The sequence below is a fragment of the Neomonachus schauinslandi genome, chromosome 12, assembly GCF_002201575.2.
Source record: "Neomonachus schauinslandi chromosome 12, ASM220157v2, whole genome shotgun sequence".
NCBI classification, from domain to species: domain Eukaryota; kingdom Metazoa; phylum Chordata; class Mammalia; order Carnivora; family Phocidae; genus Neomonachus; species Neomonachus schauinslandi.
Window position 1 is genome coordinate 102645309 of NC_058414.1, and position 21604 is coordinate 102666912.

Below are 21604 nucleotides of genomic sequence, written 5' to 3' on the forward strand. Positions count from 1 at the left end.
GTTGGGGCACCTGGGTGGCTCAGTCGGTTAAGCGTCTGCCTTCAGCTCGGGTCACGATCCTAGGGTCCTGGGATCAAGCCATGCATCATCCATCATCAGGCTCTCTGCTCAGCGGGGAGTCTGCTCCTTCTTCTGCCTCTGCCCCTCCCCCTGCTTATGCGTGCGCGCTCACGTGCGCTCTCTCACATGCACGCACTCTCAAAATGTTAAAAATAATAAAAAATAAAAAAGATTTACATATACCAAGAAGCTGATCCTAAAGTTGATATGGAGGGCAAAAGACCCAGAGCAGCCGACTCAACACTGAAGTTGGACAAGAACAAAGCTGGAAGACTGCCCCTGCCCGACTTCCAAGCCCACCTCGACGCTTGAGGAATCAAGACCGCGTGGCACCCGCAAAAGAACTGATTGGTGGAGAGCCCAGAAACAGACCCACATAAACAACATAAATTGGCCTTTAACAAAGGAACAAAGGCAACACGACTGAGCAAAGATTGTATTTTCAACCACTGGATGTCCACATGCAAGAAAAGGAACCTACACAGACTCTACATCCTTCACAAAAATTAAAATGGATCACAGACCTAAGTATAAAACTATGAAACTCCTAGAACACAGGAGAAAATCTAGATGACCCTGAGTATGGCAATGACTTCAGATACAACACCTAAGGCACGACCTATGGAAGAAATCATTGATAAGCTGGACTTCATTAAAATTAAAAATTTGTGTTCTAGGAGAACAATGTCAACAGAATGAGAAGAGAAGCCATAGATTGGGAGAAAATAGTTGGAAAAGACACAACTGATTAAGGACTGCTGTCCAAAATATACAAAGAACTCGTAAGATTCAACATAAGAAAACCACCCAATTTAAAAAATGGGCAAAAAGTCTGGACATGTCACCAGAGAAGATGCAGTGTACGTGCTGCCGAAGCGAGCACGTCACCAGAGAAGACATAGAGATGGCAAATATGCACCTGAGAAGATGTTCCATGATCTAGGTCATCATCGAACTGCAAATTAAAACAAAAATGAGATGACCACTACACAACCATTAAAATGGTAGAAACTCAAAACACTGATAACATCAAATGCAAAGCAAGGATGTGGAGCAATGGGAACTCTCCTTCACTGCTGGCAGGAATGCAAAATGGTGCAGCTAACTTGGAAGAATGGTGGTTTCTTACCAAACTAAACACATACTTTTACCACATGATCCAGCAATCACACCTCTTGGTACGGACTCAAAGGAGTTGAAAACTTACATCCACACAAAAGCTATACAAGAACGATGACGGCGGCTGTATTCATAACTGTCAAAACTTAGAAGCAGCCAAGATGCCCTTCAGTCAGTGAACAGATAAACTGTGGTCCAGGCAGACAATGGAGTATCGCTCAGCGCCACAAAGAAACGAGCTACGAAGCCATGAAAAGACAGGGAGGAAACGGAGATGCGTCTAAGTGAAAGAAGCCACTCTGAAAAGGGTATGTACTGTTAACGATTCTAACTACATGACACTTAGAAAAGGCAATTACTGTAACCTGGAAAAATTCTCTTAAATCCTGGTATTTGGGGGATCAAATATGAAATGTTTGAATATTTACTATTAAACACGAAACGTTTACAGTGTGACTAAACCACCCACTAACCCTCAAGAGATCAAGTTATGCCATACAAATGAAAGTCAGTCAACCAAAACTTCGTGAAATAAGAATTGCTGTAAACTTCACAAACAGATAAAAGAATCATGTTTCACAAACTGGTAAAGTTGATAAATTAAAAGCAACTCAAATTTCAATGAAGGAACGACCGTCATATTCTAAATTTTATAGCTCGTCTACAAAATTGGGAGCTAATACATAAATTTATGGGAGTTGTTTCTACAACTTTTTTCTTTTGCCTACATTGTTAGGTTTTGTATTTCATTAATATCTTTTAAGAACAAAAAATTAATTTCAATTGAAAAATTTTCTAAGTATTAACACAGTTATCCTATTTGTGGATTTTGTATTTGTGAATTGGCCTACTTGGTACAATGTATTTGTAACCACAGATCAATACTGGTGGCATTTTTGCAGAGACGCTCGTAACGGGGCCAAACCTGAGCTGCCAGATGCACCTGTTCCCAGAAGGCGAAGCTGTATACCATAAAGTTTTCCTTTTTGTGGTCTACTTAGTGTTAATTTGTTCGCATTTTCATGCTTTTCGTTGGTGACTCTGTAGTTTCAAATGCCCCCAGCATAGAGCGTGGTGCCGCGCTGCCCCCCAGGGAAGAGGCTGTGCCGTGCCGTGGGGACAAAGCACGAGTTACGACGGCTCCACTCAGGCTCAGCTATGCCGGCTACAGCCGGCCGGGTCGTCAGTGGGAAGGAGCAAGGAGAGGTATTAATAGTGTCTTTAAACAGAGGCACATAGCCAACAGGGTTTTCCGGAGCCTATGAGGGTAGGTATCGATTAGCTGATGAAAATGTGACCAGGGCTTGGGGAACCCAGCCCAGAGTTTCCTCTGGGAGCAATGGCTCAGTGTTCACGAATTTGGGGTCTGTGGCTACTCTGTACAACATGTAATTACCATGAATAACAAGAATCGGCTATATTATTGTAATTGAGAATTTATTATTGATTTTCATATAAAGGATTCTTTCCTATGATTGACGTGGATATACAATCATGGAATTTTAAGTTTGGTTCTAGCTTTGCTATAAGTAAGAAGATAACTTATTTTTCTGGATCGTAACTTCTCATCTGTATATTAGACTACATGAACTTTAAAATATATATGCTTTTTATTAATTGTTTTACATTAAAGACTGAATTAGGTTTAAACACCAGTGTCCAAGAAAATAACATGGATCTGAAATGCTTCAATTTAACATTAACAACCACTTGCCCCTGTTAGGGACAAATATGGTTAGCTTCATGGGTCAGAACAGTGCGAGGCCAGTGGGGACCAGGAGGGTCTCTGGGGGTCTGGTGGACCCATATCATCCTACAGCTCCAGGGGCGGGGACAACGGGGGGGGCGGCACCCAGGGCAGAGAAACACGAGTGTGTGCGCACACCCTAACCAGAGGTTGGTAACTGCTGTCACTGCCACATGAGGGCGGGTAGGGGGGACACAAGGGAGGGAGTTAAGTCTTAGCACCACTGCGGTTGGGGCTTAAAAACCTAAAACAAGAAACCAAACAGATTGCGGTGACGCTTGTCACGGGGCCGAGCTCCTTTCTCCCGCTCCACCCAGACCAGTGGCCAGGTGAGGGCTGAGGATGCACGTGCAGGGGTCACAATGGGCTGGGAAGGCCCACACAGGGAAGACAACACCACTAGCCTTACGCTAACAAAGGCTCAAATCAATTTTGGCCATATAGCTTCGTGGAGAAACTGTTTGGAATTTATATTCACTCTATGTGTAGTAGGGTGCACTGACTAAGAGAAAGCCTCTCCCCACTGCCCAGAAGGAATCCACTCCTGGGGCTCTGAACGACGGGAGGCGGTCAAGGGGAGGCAGACACCCATCCCTCCGACAGAACCTGCCATCAAACCCAGGCCAGGACCGTCACGGACACCACTGCACAGAAGAATCGCCTTTCGACTGGAAACAGCCAATGTCCAAACAAAATATCAGCAAACAAAGCAGTGGCAGAGGCTTGTTTTCCCCTAACATTGCCCAAATGACCAAAACCTTTCTCTTTCATAGTACAATGCAAAACTATCCACTGACTCGCTGGGACATGGAAGAAATTTATAAATTTAATGGTGAGTTGTCAGGAGTGAAACAGCAAACTAGATGTTTGTTGGGAAGAAAACGGACAAACTCAAGGGAAAAAAAGGTGTGTTTTCAGCATGAAAACACTAAGGCAGTGACGCCAGCACGTACCAATGAACTTCTGACACTTGAAACACTCCTCCAGCCACTCCGGGGTCACGATGTGCCTCACCACAGAGATGGCCGTCAGGAACTTCACCGTGCGCGTCACTTTGCTGGCGATGAGGTGTGTGCACTTCTGCGCAGACTCAGCGACCTCACCGCCAAGGATGTAGAGCTTCTGAAGGGAGGAGCACAGAGCAGAGATGAGCGCGGCACTGACGGTGGCCCGGTGCGCACGGCTGTCATCACGTCCACAGACGCCACAGCCCTCCACATCAAGTCCCTGAGAACCAGGCGGCACATCTCAGACCTGCAGCTGAAACGGGGGTTAGTGAAGCACAGCAACCTAGTCCCCAGCAAGGAATCCCAATGACTGAGAAGACGCAAACACATGGAAAAGACCTCAGTGACTACACTCAATTGTAAACGTAAAAAAATTAAATTGTACTAATCTTAGAATAGCATTTGTTACGATTTCTCTTCCTTAAACACAGTGAAAAGCACAATGTAGGAATCCAACACGATACAGGTGAACTTTTCCCCCACCCCACCCCTGCCGCCCAACAGCAGGAAGCTGTTACTCCAGAACGTGGATCTGAGGTCGTGTCCCACTTCCTGTCCAAGTACACACATGCCCAACTTCCCCTGTGCCCCCCCAGGTGGCCTGTGGCTTCACTGGGGGATGCAGAGTGGCCGGCGCACTCCCTAAGCTGGGGCTTTCTAGGACGATGGCCTTCGAGCAGGCTTGCTCATGTTCACGTGGCTGTAAGAATGGGTCATGGTCTAACTGCCAGAGTCCTACTAAGAAAGCAGGTGTCTAAGTATAAAACTAAATATAAAAAGCACAGAACAAGGTGAAAAATCATTAACAATTTAATGACTACTTATTGCCATAAAAACTACTACAACTCCTTTGTAAGTATATGCTGTTAAGATTCTTAGGATATTCCTGATTAAATGTTATTTTAATTAACTGCTACCCAAAGCAAATATATACAGAAAGGCAGTGCTAAATATCCTTATACAAAGTAGAATATAATTTTACCTTAATATACTGTTGAACTTGGACAGGCTCAAACCCAGTGAAAAGCACAAAAGGGGTCAATTCTGGTGTTAACTTTTTAGTGGGAGGTGGTATATCTTCAATTCTATAAAATACACAAAACACAAAGGTGACTTTGTTTACTTAAAATATAAATCTTTTTTTTTAACGATTTTATGTATTTATTTGAGAGAAAGAGAGACAGAGAAACAGCATGAGAGGGGAGAGGGTCAGAGGGAGAAGCAGGCTCCCCGCTGAGCCGGGAGCCCGACGTGGGACTCGATCCCAGGACTCCAGGATCATGACCTGAGCCAAAGGCAGATGCCCAACCGAGCCACCCAGGCGCCCTGTTTACTTAAAATAAAAATGTTCTTTAGCAAACAAAAGATTGTTTTAACAACTGTTCGGGAGCTTTAAGTGTGTGGGGATTTTTCCATCAAGGAGAATGCGAGGTACCTGTCCTTTCTTTCCTACCTCTTACACGGTCTCCCCCAAAAGACTGTGCATGGCACCTCCAAGGAAAGTAACCCATTGATCCCCTCCCCCTCCCAATTACAAATGTTTTCAACGGCTTTAAAAAGGCGGCAAAAGAATGAAATCTTGCCATTTGCAACGACGTGGATGGAACTGGAGGGTATTATGCTGAGCGAAATAAGTCAATCAGAGAAAGACATGTATCATATGACCTCACTGATACGAGGAATTCTTAATCTCAGGAAACAAACTGAGGGTTGCTGGAGCGGTGGGGGGTGGGAGGGATGGAGTGGCTGGGTGACAGACATTCGGGAGGGTATGTGCTATGGTGAGTGCTGTGAATTGTTTAAGACTGTTCAATCACAGATCTGTACCTCTGAAACAAATAATACATTATATGTTAAAAAAAAAAAAAAGAAGATAGCAGGAGGAGAAGGATCAAGGGGGGTAAAATTGGAGGGGGAGACGAACCATGAGAGACTATGGACTCCGGGAAACTAGAGGGGAGGGGGGTGGGGAGATAGGTTAGCCCGGTGATGGGTATCAAGGAGGGCACGTTCTGCATGGAGCACTGGGTGTTATATGCAAACAATGAATCATGGAACACTACATCAAAAACTAATGATGTAATGTATGGTGATTAACATAATAAAAATAAGTAAATAAATAAAAATGGAAGCTTAAAAAAAAAAAGGTGGCACCCTTTGGGTGGACTCCCTGTCTCGCTGGTTCTGCCAGGATAACCGTTCCTAACAGGCCTGTTCTGGGTCCACGTCAGTCACTGAGGGGGTATCCTGGCAGCTGCAGCCTCTCACAGGCCCTCTGCCCCCCGAGCCCTTTCTTACACAAGAGGCTCAAAACAAGCTATCGGACTTAAGCAAACCTTTTAAATTAAATCAGTATTTTACATATCCTTAGAATTTTCAAATTCCATTTTCAGCTTACATTTGAGACCGTCTAGATAAAGTAATTTTTTAAGGTTTATTTGTGGATTTTGATGACCATCTTAAAACTATGTAATCACAGGGGCACCTCCGTGCCTCAGTCGGTTAAGCATCCAATTCTTGATTTCAGCTCAGGTCTGATCTCAGGGCCGTGAGACCAAGCCCTGCGTCAAGCTCTGCACCGGGCACGGAGTCTGCTTGGGATTCTCTCTCTCCCTCTGCCCCCCACCTCCACTGCTCATGCCCTCGCCATACTGAAAATTTTATATATATATAATCACATAATTAGGGTGTTAGTGAATACTTGCATAACTCAGACTGTGATGTGGGGGTGGAATGCGTAGGATGCAGAGCAGGGGAGAGACGAGGGGAAACTGGTGGCTGGCTGCAGGGGGCAGCCCAAGCAAATCAACTGTGGTTCACCACAGGCAGCTTGGAAATAATGGCTTTTCAAGAAAGCTCCCTAGTTCATCCTGTATCTGGGGTACCTTACTAATCAAACGACAGCCAGACCTTCATTACTGACCCATACCGGCCAGCCAGGTCTTCAGCAGGTGAGAGCAGCGCCACCCCACACGTCCTTCCAAAGGGCTCTCGGCCCCTGCCCACCTGGGCCATGGGGCGCAGCCAGAGGGCACAGTCCTGCGCACGCTGGTGCGCTGCGGCCAGCCCCGCCAGGCCTCCCACCTGGTCTGCCACAGCAGCTGTGCTTTACTGAGGTTCTGACGAGGCTTTGCTTAAAAAAACAAAAAACAAAACAAAAAACCCAAAAACAAAAACAAGGATTCAACTTTTTTTTAAATAAAAAAAAAATACTTGTCTATCCACCTTTATGTCCAGTAATGAGACAGATCACAACAAAGTTGTGAAGTAATAAGCAAATCCTATTTACTATGAAAATGTTCAGAAGTTTCCCCACTTGTGACCAGTTTCTAAAACAGACCTGTAAACGATAACCAACCACAGCAGATGTAGGGGATCCTTCATACCTGGCTCTTTTGGAAGAAGGCTGGATGTTGGTCACTTCATTCTGTTTCAGTTTGGGAGGTAGTCTCACACCCTGTAATTAAAATATCACTCACTTTCAACAATCTCACAAGTAATACAGCAGCTTCTAAGAGATTTATGTGTCAAGTAACCAAACCCTCTCCTACAACATTCGTGCTCTCCACCGCATCGAAACTAGCATTTGCCCAGGACAGTGACAAGGAGGTCACCACCCAGGAGCGGGAAGGCTTTCCAGAGAACCTGCGTGTGACTCTCGGCCTGCCTTCCAGGTTCCCCAAACCCTCCCGATCCTCAGGGCGTCTCCGTCCCCCCCGCCGTACATGCAGTCCTCCACCCTCAACACCGCACGGCAGTATTCACTTCAAATGTGTTGTCCTGTGTCCCAATTTGGAATTTGGAAAACGTTCTCAGGGCAGTTACATCCCCTAAAAACTGACACTTCCTCAAGTAGGAATTCTGGCTAGGACGGTTCACAGATGAGCAGCTCTGCTGGGAGTGGGGCAGCTTTTCCAGAGCTGCTTCCAAAGACACACTGTCTGTTTCACTGTCCAAAGCCTCCCCTTTCCATCTTCTAAATACTGCTGCCGTATGCAGACAAGCCCCAGAAGTCCGCGTGTGCACGGCAAACGCCTGAGACCCGCTCGCCCCGCCCGCCCCGCCCGCCCCGCCCGCCCCGGGGCCAGCCCCCTCCTCTCAGCGCACCCGGACAAGGACAGGGCCTCCGCCCTCGCAGCCGCGAGCACTTCAAGCGTCCCCAGCACCACACATAGCAGCAGCGGGAAACACGCAGCGGGACGCAAATGAGGGTAACGGGGCTGCTCTGTGACTCTGACACGGAGCCGTCTGGGCCCCAGGGACCTGGGAGGGCTCCTTCTTGAGGACCACGTTCCCAGCTTCATCCCGAAGGCCCCCGTAACACTGCTTCTAATTCATCCACATGAATTAGAAGAATATCTGCTTTTGCTGATGTGTCAAGAGCTGCTCGTGTTTTCTTAAAATCATCATTACTAGTTTAAGTAAAGGGGAAAAATCCCCATGTGACCACGTTATCATCAGCATGAAGGGAACAGACTCTGGACGATCATCCTCGGCTTCCAGGTTAAATCTGGAAACAGCACGGTGGATCCTCATGAATCAGAACACAGGCTGAGCTGTTCCTTGTAACCCTGACAAGAACACGCTCCTCAGTTAGCTGTTTAGGGGACACAGAGCCTCCCTCACCTCCGCAGCTCCCAGGGACGTGCTGAGCATCCGTGCACGTGAAGTCTAGCAGTGAAAACCCCCAGGAGAGTATATATGGTAACACGCACGTCACCCCCAACCTTGAACTGCCACCACCACGGAAACCGCGGCTGTCCTCACAGCGGCGGGCACGTCAGCGGTGACAGTGACCAGGAGGCGAGTTCTACAGTGTGACGTCACTGAGATGTGTCCTGGAAACACAGCCCGAAACGCCATTCGTGTCCTACCGTCACACCTGACCGATAGCCCCACCCAGAGGGCAGCCCAGCCTTGTTTCCTAACCGACCGTCACTGGCATTCCAACCTGCCCCCCTCCCCGTGTCCCCTGCAGCTCAGGGCGAGTCGGAGCTGCTGGGGCCGCTCTCAGGGCTCCCGCCCCGCGCACAGGCACACGTCCTACTCCCTTCCCCACCCCACCTAGCAGCCACCCAGCTCTCGGAAGCCAATGGGGCTCCTCTACGTAGAAGCGCCCACGAGTGACGATACCGCCAATTAAGGGGGGAAAGGACCCAGGGCATGCTGAACATGTGTGACAGGTGAGAAGATCCAACCTTCATTTGCTGTGTGGACAAATTACTTGAAGAGTTTGTAACTGACAGATACAGATCTATGCCTACGGCGATATTACAGGACAGTGACAGCCTAGGCGACTAGGCCATGGACGTACCATCAGCAGCTCCGCCGACACTTTCAGCGGGACTCTCCAAGCATCTAGAGAGAGAAAGAAGTTATTTTTACAACAATACACTGCGTTAAGTGGAAAAGCCTGATTGGGAAACCCTTTTCTGGGGCTGGTAACCTTAGACACGCAGATGGCTTTGTGGACATTTATCAAGGATACATCAAAGAACCATGCTTGTGCTAAAAAACCCTTCCAGGACAAGGGCAGGGGAGAGCAGCGAGCAGCTCCCGGGCCTGTGCTCGAGCCTTCTCTAGGACAAACAGCAGTGCAGCCCGCTGTGGCTGCCGGCAGCCACGTCTGGGAACCACCACCACCCGTGGCGACGGGAGGCCAGCGTGAAGGACCGCAGCACATCCCCCACATGCTGGCCAGGCTGAACGCTTCAAGGAAGGACGAGGAGTCGTTACAACCCTTTCATTTCAGAATGGAAGGCAGACGGGCACATTTGTTCCCGGGACGGAGACTATGGCTTAAACTGAAGAGCTTTCCCGTGATTAAAACTGTCTGGAAATCAAACTGAATGAGCCTTCTGAAAAGCGAGCACACTAAAGCAGAGTCTGAACGACCGTTTTCCTGAGCGGACGTCCTTGAGCACACACAGCACAGTTGAGTATTGTAACGGACCCCGGGGCAGGGGTCTGTGCAGCCGGGCAGCCGGGCCCGACAAGGGCAAAGGCAGGAGACGGGGAGCTCGCCTACAACTGAAGCAGAGAAAGCCGGGCACGGGGCACAGGGTGGGGCGTTTTAGAGAAGCAGTCATCGGCTGGAGACAAGGCGCCAACGCTTGGAGTGCTCCTTCCATCTGTGAGCGTCTGTTAAGACGGCGACCAAGACCGTGGAACCAACAGACCTCCTGCGCGGGGTGGGCAGAAGGAAGGGAGTGTGGGAAGGAGACAGGAAACGACAGGAATTAAAAACGACGGGACAGCTAATGCCATGGCTGTGCCTCGGGGAAACAAAGGTGGCAGGAGCACGTGGAAGCCTCACACCGATAAATCGGGCAGCACGTGAAACTCCACTCACCCAGAAGACTGAAAACTAAGTGCTGAGTCGGGGCAAATGGCTCCTGCAGATTGAACGCCGTGTAGCGACCATAGTGGATCTGCCTCAGCGCCTCGAAGTTCCCCAGGAGAATGTCGCCGAGCCACTGCGCGTTCACACAGGGGATCCTCCACTCCTTGGCTTTTTCATACTTTAAACCAGTTGGTCTTTTTGGGGGGGAACAAACACATTTTACAAAATGTTAGGCTTGTCGACGTTGTTGAACATAACATTTCTTTTCAGTATGGTACCGCAGAACTAGCAGGGACAGCTCAGCAGAGCTGACACGCCCCCCTCATGCTGGGTCAGCAGGTCGTCCACTAGTTCAGTAAGTTTATCTTATTCCCAGCACCTCACTTAATTCTGATCTCATTAACGCATCCAATTTCGTCCCCGTGTTTTACAGGTACTTCTGCTCGTATCAAACCCAGAACTGCCATTCTTCTAACAGACCCAGGTTCCCACACTCCCAAGAACGAGGCAGCCTGCGGAGCCAGCCCCCGTGGTGCGCGGTGTGGCCCGGAGGCCACCCGGGGCCACACCCGGGCCACGGAACCACGCTTACTCTTTGCAGATGAGCACCGTGTTGCTGCGGCAAAGGTAGCCCGTGTACTTGGCGCCCGCCAGGTAAGCCATTAGCTTCAGGTCGTCTCTGTCACTGTCGACAAATCCAGTCACAGAAATAATCTAAGCACAAAGAGAGCAAATAAGGCCCAGACGCAGCAGCATTTAACCCGTGAACGCTTGCTTCTCCGTGCCTTGCTGTCTTACACACGCGTTTCCACTCTTTACCTGCGTTCTGCACAGAGGCGGTAACGCCCCTCCTACGAAAGTCAAAACCAGCCTCCTGTTCATGGTCGACAGGTTACATGTGTCGCCATCAGACGGGGAGCAACGACCATGACGCCAAATATGGGAAGACCTTTCTTGTGTTAACAGGACACTGTTCAGATCATTTTAACAAAGCTCTTTTATTAAGCATGTAAAAATTAATCGGCCAGTTCGTCATTCTCCTCACTGATCCCAATTTGGAGGTTATCGGAGCGAAAGAACCTACAACTACGGACACAGTCCCACCAGCAGGGGCCACTCCCAGTGCAAGATGCCTGGTTTACTTTAGGATTTTAAGTAGTGTCAGAGATTTGAGAGCCTCGGTTAAGTTCTGCTCCACGCAGGGAACCGTGACGGTTTTAAGGGACCCAGGAAATGAGGGAAATGAGGGACTGGCACCATGGGGCCCTGTCGAGCTAGGCCGGAGGGAGCATGCGGGGACAGGGACTCAGAGGCCCACGCAGGAGACAGGAAGCCGCTGCAGGATCGCGAAGCAAAGGATGTCCCTTACGTGCTGAGAGCAGGGCTTTCCTCCTGGGGGGAACGCCACCGGGAAGTGGAGGGCACGGTGAGGGGGCACTAGTTTCTTCTTCTTCAGGACCATGTTCAGCCAGTGCGCGGTGACACACCTCTTCCTTTCCCTGATCGCCTGCCAAACATAAGATTACAGGTTTGCTGGGCTGGGGTGCGTGTAGCTGCAGGATTAAATACCAAACGGTCAGGTCGTGTAACTACAGTGACACCGTCGTCAGAAGCCCCGTAGGGACTGCATGACACCGAGCACTCGATTTACCAAAGTGACAAATGACAACAGAAGCAGGCTGATTTTCACACAACTAAGAATGGGACTACCTACACACCAACAGCCTGCAACAGGGGACGAAAGCAACAGATTTTATAACAACCTTAAAAATAACTTTGATCATGGATTGATTAAAGTTTATGATCAAAATTAAAATTTCCCTTAAGAACACAGAGGGCCCCAAAGAGAACAAGTTCAAAAAAGAATAATTGCCCACCTAAAATTAACCACAGAGGAGGAAAAAAACCCTCACAAGCATTTCTATGTTTTCAGTTGGAAAGTGGATCCAGTGCATGGTTCCAGTGTTTAAGAGGAGTTTCTGGGAGGCCATTCATCACATAGCTATCGACAGTGGCCTGTCTCCCAATAACAACATCGTTAGGAGAGAAGGGACTGCAGGGCACGGATGAGGTGACGCCCCGAGAGGGCCAGTGCCCTGCAGGGCGTTAGAGCCTCTCCATCCAGCCCTGCGTACACAGCCCCGCAGCAGCAGGAAATCCTGCTTCCACCCCCACTCCATCGTGCTGCTCTGAATCGAGTAACAGGACTGTGTCCTTTCCTTAACACTACCTGGGATCGCCTTCACTTCCTCCGTGCTCAAAGACAGGCCAGGATTCCACCGACTTACCTATCCCACCGAAGATCGATGACAATTACTAAGAAGGTACGTCCCTACTTTCAGAGGCACAAGGAGTCCTTTCCAAACACACTAGTCTCTAGAAGCCTCGGACGGTCCATGAAAAGGGACAGACCTGTTGCGGTCACAGCTGAGGCGACCCCACTCACCTGTGCGTACATACTGCTGACCTGACTCTCACACAGGAGATGTGTGCACCGGCTGGAGAACGTAGGGTCCACGGCACCGCCGTGCGTCTGGATTATCTAGACACACACGAGACCCCAAGTCGTAACCAGCTTCAAGTACTCAGGAAAACAGAGTAGAATTATAATTTCAAACTAGACTGCTATCAAAAAAATCCATCATTATTTCACCAAATGATGTACAATGTGTATTGGCTGTATTTACGGGATTTCCCAACCAGCCCCATAAAACGGAAATGAACTCCAGCGCTCACTGAAATCTGAATTTCCAGAAGGAAAGACAGAGAAATGGAACGTCCTCTTTCTGAAACAGGGTTTTCCCCACCTGGAGCAGCGGCTGTTTTAGGTCAGCTCATGCCGCACCGTGGAGAGCAGCCCCGCGCTTGGTGGGACGTGAGTCACACCCGGACCTGCAGCCTTGGAAGCCAACAGTACCCCCCAGGTCTGACAATAACTGTCTTCAGACAAGGCCAGATTCTTAGCCCCTGGGGGGCAGAGCCACCCTGGTTAAAAACCCTTTCTCTAAAGGCAAAAAAGAAAAAGAAGGCTGACGTTAGTGAATACCAAAAACTGTTAACAGCAGACTCCGAGTTGGGGGTGAGCAGCTGCTCTGTGTCGGACTGCGGGCGTTCAATGCGGCAGGCCAGCGAGCATCACAGTCCAAACAACTGTGCACCAGACAGACTTCCACTGGCTGTTAAAAGAGAGGTGCCCCGCAGAACAATTCTGCTTCGTTTACTTTTTAAATTTCATTATCCTAGCAGCTCGCGCACATAGTTTAGTAAGGCATGATGAAAACGGCATTTCCCACGCCACTGGTTCTCAGTCCCCTGAAGCAGCCAAACTCCGCGCTCTTGCTGTGTCTTCCAGTGATGACTAACATACCCCACCTGGCCCGCATCTGCACCCCTGCCCCCAGCCTTCCTCAGGTGGCTACATCACCATTCGCATGTAATTTAATCCACCGGAGCTCGGCCTCCGAGGCTGCGGCCGGGGCTCCCACCGCATCTACCACCGCAGGCTGGTCCAGAGCCGGACTCCCGCCCTCCCGCCTTTCTCTTCCTTTTCTGCGTACCTTTTCCTAGGTCACTCCCAAACCCTTCAGAGAACACCACGGTGGTTAAAACTGCCCACACATCCCCGGATGTGCCTCCCTTTGGACGTGAGCCTGATCCCCTCGCTTTGGGTATGGGCTGGCCCCATGGGATACGGAGCGACCGCGTATGGCTTCTAAGACACAGTCGGGAGACACGCGGAGGCTTCCCCCCTGCTCTGCCTCAGCTCACGCGCCCTGGGGGGAGCCAGGGCCACGCCAGCCCTATGGAGGGGCCCGAGCGGCCAGGCCCGGAGGCCTCCTGCCGACAGCCACGCAGTGCGCCAGCGGCCCCCGTCATCCCGCCGACCGCGCCGCGGCAGACGAGTCCAGCGACCCCGCGGCCGGCTGTCCCACCCATGAGGAGACGCTGGGGTGCCAGGCGTCGCTGCTGCGAGTCACCTGTCCCCCCGCAGCAGATGGCACAGCGTGTCCCTCACCGATAAAGCCCGCCGAGCGGCCTGGCGGCAGCGGCCCCCACCCCCACCCCTCGGGCACCACTCTTCCTGCCCCAGCGGAGGCCGGCTCCCCGCTCCGCTCACCGTCCCATCTGTGCGGCACATCCCTCCGCCCTCAGCCCGACAAGCCCTCTCCCATCTCTGCGTCAGCGCCGCTCTGGGGACTGCAGGAGGGACAGCTGACCGTGGAGGTGTGAGGAGGCCGTCCTCCCCGGGGCAAGGGACGGACGGACCGCACACGCCGTCCTAGGCCGCAGTCATTTTCCCTCAGAACTGCCTCCGGCCACCCGAGCTGCACCTGACGCGGGGCGCCCCGGGCCCTGGTCGTGAGGCCGCTGACCCGCTGACTGCGGCGCCCTCCTCACCCCTGCTCTCCCACTCCTGTTACTTAATGCCGGCCCTCCCGGACTAATGCTTTAACCTAACAAAACGAAAGCAAACTTTTCTCTACCTTTTCTATCTTTGAGTCATTTTACTGCTTTTTAGGACAGTTTCTACACATGACCTCCTAACACCTCTGTGATTTTTGAAGAATTTTCTGCAGCTGTAATTCTCAAACAGGCCTCTCCCCCTCCTCCCTCTGACCACTGCCCCAGTTCAGGTTACTGGCATCGCTTCCCTCTTCTCCCTTAATTCAACATTTCATGATTTACACGTGCATCTCTCCTCTCTGTGTGTGCTTTAATAGCTACAGGGAGAAAACGCCAGCGTCCACAAGGGATGGCCAGCCCGGAATATGTGACTTCCCGTGGCCCCACCCCCAAATGCACCACCTGTCTACCTGGCCGCTCTAGCTGGGACACCCTCCAACACCCACTCCTACTTGTCCTTTAAGGCCGAGTTCAGGAACCACCTGTTCCCACAGACCACTTTCCAGGGCACAGACCTCCCACCCAAAGGGGGACATTCTGTGTCATGGCTCGCCCTGCACCTGCCGTCCTGCCTCATCATCCCCTGCACAGACGGCTATTTCTCCAAGCGAGTTAGTTTTCTCCACCTTGTACACTCATCAATATTCCCTACATCTTACAGCATGCTCGGCACAGAACAGGGTTTACACAACAGGAATGCCCAGAGGGAAGCCCATTCAAGGTGTACTTGAAGCACACTTACTAGACTTGTTTTTTTTCTTTTAAATTTCAATCACTTTGGATTTGTGGCACTGAAGGGAAAAGTATTTACTTCCCCTCTTCTTTAAAGGCCACCGTACAAAATAATGAACACAGGGACCACAGCCCCACCAGCAGACTAGCAACTGTGAGGTCCCTTCGCGGCTGGAGAGGCTACGATTCCCCAGCACTTGCCTCTGGAGACAGAAACGACTAAGGAACCGAAGTGGATGGTCCCTGGTGCAGGGCACCAAAACCCTCATGTTACTCTCACAGCCCCACATACATACAAATAATTTGTGCCCCGTAGAATTTAAGAGCTGAAAGAAACTGAAAAATGACACAGTCCAACATTTTCCCCTTACAGCTAAACACCAAAGCCCGGCCCAGAAAAGTGGTTTGCCCAAGGTCACAGAGAACGTGAATAAAAATGCCCGTAATATACATTCACAACATAAATATGCATATGTCAGGGAGGGCAGCCAGATGAATCAAGTCCAGTCCACATTTGGAGGAGCATTCAGGACAAAGTTTTTCTTCCTCAAGCAAAACTTACCCTTTTCCAGGTGGCTAGCAGCTGCTTATCAGACATCTGCTCCGGATAATCGGCAATTGCAAACACACAGCCCAGTAAGAAGCTTTCTTCTGGAACTGGCAGAGATTTATACAAGAAAAGTAAAACCCCGTGAATATGAGCATGTGTGCACAAAAACTAATAAAGCGTTCATTTTGCTGAGCTCAATCTGAATTTACGAAGTGAATCACTCCCGACCAGGACACGTCCAGCCAGAGCGGGAGTACCACACTGGAAATACTGCGAGGAATACACTAGCCAGATGCCTGTATTCATGATTAGAAAACAGAACCAACGAGTCTAGGGCACCTGGGTGGCTCAGTCATTAAGCATCTGCCTTTGGCTCAGGTCATGATCCCAGGGTCCTGGGATCGAGCCCCGCATCAGGACAGGGAGTCAGGAAGCCTGCTTCTCCCTCTCCCACTCCCCCTGCTTGTGTTCCCTCTCTCACTGTGTCTGTCTCTGTCAAATAAATAAATACAATTTAAAAAAAAAAAAAACAAAAACAGAACCGACGAGTCAAGGCCTGGTGCGGACTACTGTGTGTCCACTTCGAGGGGGACGCCGTCCCCAGTGGCAGACCGTACACCTGCTCTATTGTTAGAACCCGGTCCTTCGCTGGGTGCAAGGCTCTGAGATGAATCCTCAGCCTGCCCTCAGCCCCCCTCTCTCAGCATTTGGGGGAAAGACAGACAAACCCCACAGGACTCACTTTCCACTGCTGGGTCGTGTCCAAAGAGCTGGTGCTGGGGCTGCTGATGCGGGGGCTGCTGGTGCTGGGGCTGCTGGTGCGGCTGCGGGGGCTGGTGTGGGGGGTGCAGGGGCTGCGCCTGGGGCTGCGGGGCCTGCGGCGTCTGGCTCTGCACGTGCTGCTGCTGGTGCAGGCGCTGGAGCTGCTGCTGCTGGAGCTGGGCCAGCTGGTGCTGCTGGAGCTGCTGCTGCTGGAGCTGGTGCAGCTGCTGCAGGGCGTGCTGCTGCTGCAGGGGCTGCAGGGGCTGCTGGGGCCGGTGCAGCGGCTGCTGGGGGAAGGGCAGCGGCTGTGGGGGGAAGGCGTGCGGCGGCGGCTGGGGATAAGGCTGCTGGGAGATCTGTGGCTGCGGCTGGAGCTGCAGGAGCTGCTGGGCGGGAAGGTGCAGCACCGGGGGCGGCGGCGGGGGCGGCGGCGGGGGCTGTGGCGGCTGCTGCGGCACATGTGGCTCGGGAGCCACCTTCACCTGGCCGAACAGCACTGCGTTGGCATTTGCGTGGCCCTGCTGGCTGTGATTCACCTGCTGCTCTAAGTTTTTTGTAGGTGCGGAAAGGGACTGTAAGATCTAGAAAACAAAAATTAGGCAAAGTCATTAGCAGTCGTTACCGAAATGTACTCCTATTCCCTTCATGGAGAGAACACGAGCATCTCCTACATTTCCTTAATGTTGAACGAAACAGAAGGCACCAAACAACTTCAAAAATAATAGGGCGTTTTTCTTTTATATTTATGAAAGCATCACCAACTCCAATAAGGTTAAGTGAATTCCTATTCTGAGACCACCAAAACTTGAAAATAAGTAAAATGGAATAAGCTAATGACTTAGAGCTGACAAACATACCAACTCACAAGGCTGATGTGTTCTATAGACCAGAGTGACAGGGCTGCAAAAAAAAAAAAAGGAAAATAAAACAAAGGTGTCCTACTTACTCCCGGGGGCCTGAGCGTGAGTCTGGGTGCTACCATGCAATGTGCTGCGGTGCACAGCGCCCCACCTGGACCCCTTCTCCCTCCACAACGCTCCACAGACTTCTCCTAACCCAGGGATGCTCCGGGGAACGTCAGCGGACCCAGCAGCCCTCAGCCTGACCCGAGCTCCTTTCCAACAAGAGCGGCCCAGTGAGAGGCAACATAAAGACCACCCCCAAGTGAAAGCACCCGACATGGACAGCAGATAACCCCACCAAAGCCACCGGCACCTCCTCATCTGTGGTTACCCTGCCCTGTGCGCTGGCACGCTCTGTCAACAACAGGGGAGAGAAAAAACACCAACAGTAGGTTTGTTTAAATGGTAAACGTTCCCCCAATTGAGAAATCATCAGTACAGCTGGTAAATTAGCCTTCCTCAAAAAGGACTTGGGGCTCTTTAGATGGAGCAAAAGTGTTCTGAGCTAGAGAAAAACCCAACTAGCCAGACTGTTTCTGTTCTACTTCATTCTGCTTCACAATGACAGGAGTAAGCGGAGAGCTCTGTCCAAGCTGAGGGGTGCGAGTGGGCAGGACAGGGAGTCAGGAGATGCCGGAGTACCAGATGGTGGGTTACTTTATTATCCTGCACAGTGCTGAATAAAACCAAAGAAATGTTCTACAATGAATTTTTTACTCCAATATGCTCAAATAGCAAAAATTGGAAACCATCTTCTGATGGTCAAGAGAACTATAACAGGGGCGCCTGGGTGGCTCAGTCGTTAAGCGTCTGCCTTCAGCTCAGGTCATGATTCCAGGGTCCTGGGATCAAGCCCCGCGTCGGGCTCCCTGCTCAGCAGGAAGCCTGCTTCTCCCTCTCCCACTCCCCCCTGCTTGTGGTTCCTGCTCTTGCTATCTCTGTCAAATAAATATTAAAAAAAAAAAGAGAGAACTATAACAATCAAATAGATTTTACTAAAACTCAAGAAATACAACTTAACCCTACTAAAAGCACACTTGCCATTTAAATAAAACTCTAGAAATTTAATCTTAATGTAAGCCACAGCTATAAGGAAATCTCAAATAGGATCTTAAAATATTACCTTCCACTTAAATAGACTCCAAAACATAAAGGTCATATAATTTGCAAAGTTAACAGAGACTCTGGATTTAGTGATGAAACATCGGGGCTTAAAACTGAAGCAGGTCAAATACGAGCACTTGGTACAGCTGTCCGTGCAACCACCTCACCGGTAAAGACCTCTAGCTCTGTAAGGAGTTCTCTGCGTACTTTAAAAACGCCTCAGTGGAGCTCGAAACAGAAAAAAATTTTTAACGAATTCAAAATAACAGGGTAACAATTTCTTCCTATGCTTTAAAGTATTAAAAAATACCCTGTGAAGTGGAGGGAAATCGACCTCAGCATGCACCACACCCAGACGGCAGAACAGCAACTGCGAGGCTCACACCTCCAGAGAAAACCACGTGGGGCAGGATGGCAAACACCTGCTTGTATTTATGTGAATCAACCACGAGTCTGTAAGCACAGAGCAGAGTCAGGAACAGTGGCTGCTTCTGGAGGGGAAACAGGAGTAAGGGGTGGGAGGGAGTTTTTCACTTTATAGCCTTGGATGCCATTTGAATTTTTAAAATTTTGTACATTTTTTTTTTTTACTCTCAGAAGTAACAACCCATGTAAATTTGATTGGTAGTAAGGAATAAAGGCCTGTCTGCCACAATGAGCAGGGTCGAGCCGGTCATTTGCCTCGTGCTGCCTGCCCCTGTGCCCCCACCCCCAGATGAAAGGGGAGCTCTGGAGGGTCCAAAGATCCTTCATGTACTCTCCACAGCCAGGAGTCCGAGGCTGCCCCTCTCAGCTCTCACGTTTCAGAGCAGCCAGGAGGACTCTGCAAGAGGCCAGGAGGGTCGGGACACCTTCTGTGTGGTGACCATGAGCTGAGAAGCTGGGGGAAGCCAGGCTGTGAGCAGAGGGCAGCTGGGAGCAGATGGAGGTCAGGACAAGAGCACCGGCCAGTGAGACAGACACTGGCCTGGAAAGCCGGGCACCCGGCAGGCCAGCCAGTGAGAGGACTCTCAGGACACCTCCTGTCCTCATCAGACGACATCTCAACCCTCTGATCTGCCTCTGGCTGAACACGTATGTTAGTCCCAAGGAATCAAAGAAAGAAGATTCTTAGCTGCGTGATCACATAATTTGCCATACCGCGAACAGTTTTTAATGAATGTCAAGTCTGAATTTTTTCTTCATAGTCTTTAAATTACTTACTTATTGAGTGCCCCAATACATAAAGAATTACAATACAAACAACTTGGCTCCTAACCACTAAAAATCTGCAATTTAAACACATTTTGATGGTTAGCTATATCCTTCCAAGCCCCGATCTAATTTTAAGCTAAATCTGTCTTCCATTTGTAACATTTGAAAAATTCATTTTCTTCACATCTGGTGGCAACAAAATGTCCTAGGTTCTTACACAGCTGAAAACTCAGAAAACCTCTTCACAGCTGCTCTCCCTGGAGCTGGGCCGGGCCCCCCCGCTTCCCGCCTCACAGCACATGGCGAGCGCCAAGCCAGCTTCTGACACCTCTCCTGCAGGGTGCGCCCCAACTCCCTGGTGTGGTCACTTATCTCCACCTCACATGAGATTATTTCATATCCAAATACTAATTTAGGGAGCGAGGGACTCAAGGCGACACTACAAAATACAGTAGCAAAGGCCAGCAGCGATCCCCAGCACTCTCTGCAGAGCCAGCAAATGAAGAGCAGGGAGCACGTCTGTCCTGTCTGAATGGCTGACCCCGTTCCTGATCCCTCAACTCCAGGAGGTTACGGTAAGTGAGCACTCCCCGGGCTGGCTGCGGGCTGCAGGCTGAGAGAGCTGAGCATGCCGGCTCACCGAATCCTCACGTCTCCTCTTTTCATCTGCACAGGACAGGTCTGCCTACACGCCCCAGCCTCTCCCACCTCAGGGACACCACCATTCCCTGGTTTCGGACTGCCTCCAGGCTGTCTCCCTGCTGCCTTCTCCCACCCGCCCCAAGCCCCCGGCCTTCCAGAGCTTTCTGACCACCACCTCTGCTCCCCCGACAGCCCCCTGGTGCTGGGACCACACCTCATGGCTTTGCCACCCACTCCTCAGCAGGGGTGCCGCTGCCCACAGACCCCCCGACCGCGGTCTCTCTGCGTTCCGTCTTCTCCCCTCCCCTCTGGGGGCCCCATGGGAGCATGGGCAGCACCTGGACAAGCCTGGTCATGCCGTGCTCTGACCATCTCACCTCAGGGACCTTCTCCTCAGCCCTCACTCCCAGTCACCCTCCAGACTGTCCTCTATGCAAACTCAGTCACCTCCTGGGCCCCAGGAAGTCAGAGAAAGTGCGATGGGACAGGGGTAGCAAGTACGGGCGTGGAGAGTGAGCCCACCAAAGGCGCCTCACTGCAAAAGGGGAAAATGCGGTTCAGCCACCAAGCACTGTCACCATTCAGACTGCAAAATACGGGCTCATCCACTTCTTGAGAAATGCCAAAAATCCCACTTTTATGAAGAATCTCATGATTTTGGCAAAAAAATTCAAAAAATTATTTGGACCAAACCAAAGGTGTCAGGCAAAAGGTGACTTCTGTCAGTTACTGGCGTGCAACCCTGCTCTCCCTCTGCCTTTCATCTGCAAAGCCAGCAGACATCCAAAATCGCTAATTCAACACCACCAGGCTCTGACTGCCTCTGCTCTTCCTCTTCCTTCGTCATCGTCCCTGCCCCTCCACCCCCTCCTGACTTGGTTACCATCTTACTCACTCTTCCTAATATCCCAAGCTAGGTCGCCAACCTGAACTGGGTCCTAACCAGGTCCAACAATACTGTTTTCCCAGGATCTCTGTATCAACTATTCCAGAATTTTCCATTCTCCTCAAGCCCGATTACCCCTCTTCCCCTACACA

The 21604-nt window shown here is 50.5% G+C and overlaps 1 protein-coding gene across 1 annotated transcript in view; it reads right to left on the reverse strand.

Annotated features, from left to right (window-relative positions):
* PAXIP1 (PAX interacting protein 1) overlaps positions 1-21604 on the reverse strand; it is a 57266-nt gene that overhangs the window by 9932 nt on the left and 25730 nt on the right. The window contains exons 7-16 of the mRNA XM_044920034.1: positions 16705-17305; positions 15975-16069; positions 12723-12818; positions 11646-11783; positions 10869-10990; positions 10286-10470; positions 9248-9291; positions 7320-7390; positions 4916-5018; positions 3880-4048 (exon numbers count right to left, since the gene is read on the reverse strand). Coding sequence (XP_044775969.1) covers positions 3880-4048; positions 4916-5018; positions 7320-7390; positions 9248-9291; positions 10286-10470; positions 10869-10990; positions 11646-11783; positions 12723-12818; positions 15975-16069; positions 16705-17305 — 1624 coding nt within the window. The remainder of the gene's footprint in view (positions 1-3879; positions 4049-4915; positions 5019-7319; positions 7391-9247; positions 9292-10285; positions 10471-10868; positions 10991-11645; positions 11784-12722; positions 12819-15974; positions 16070-16704; positions 17306-21604) is intronic.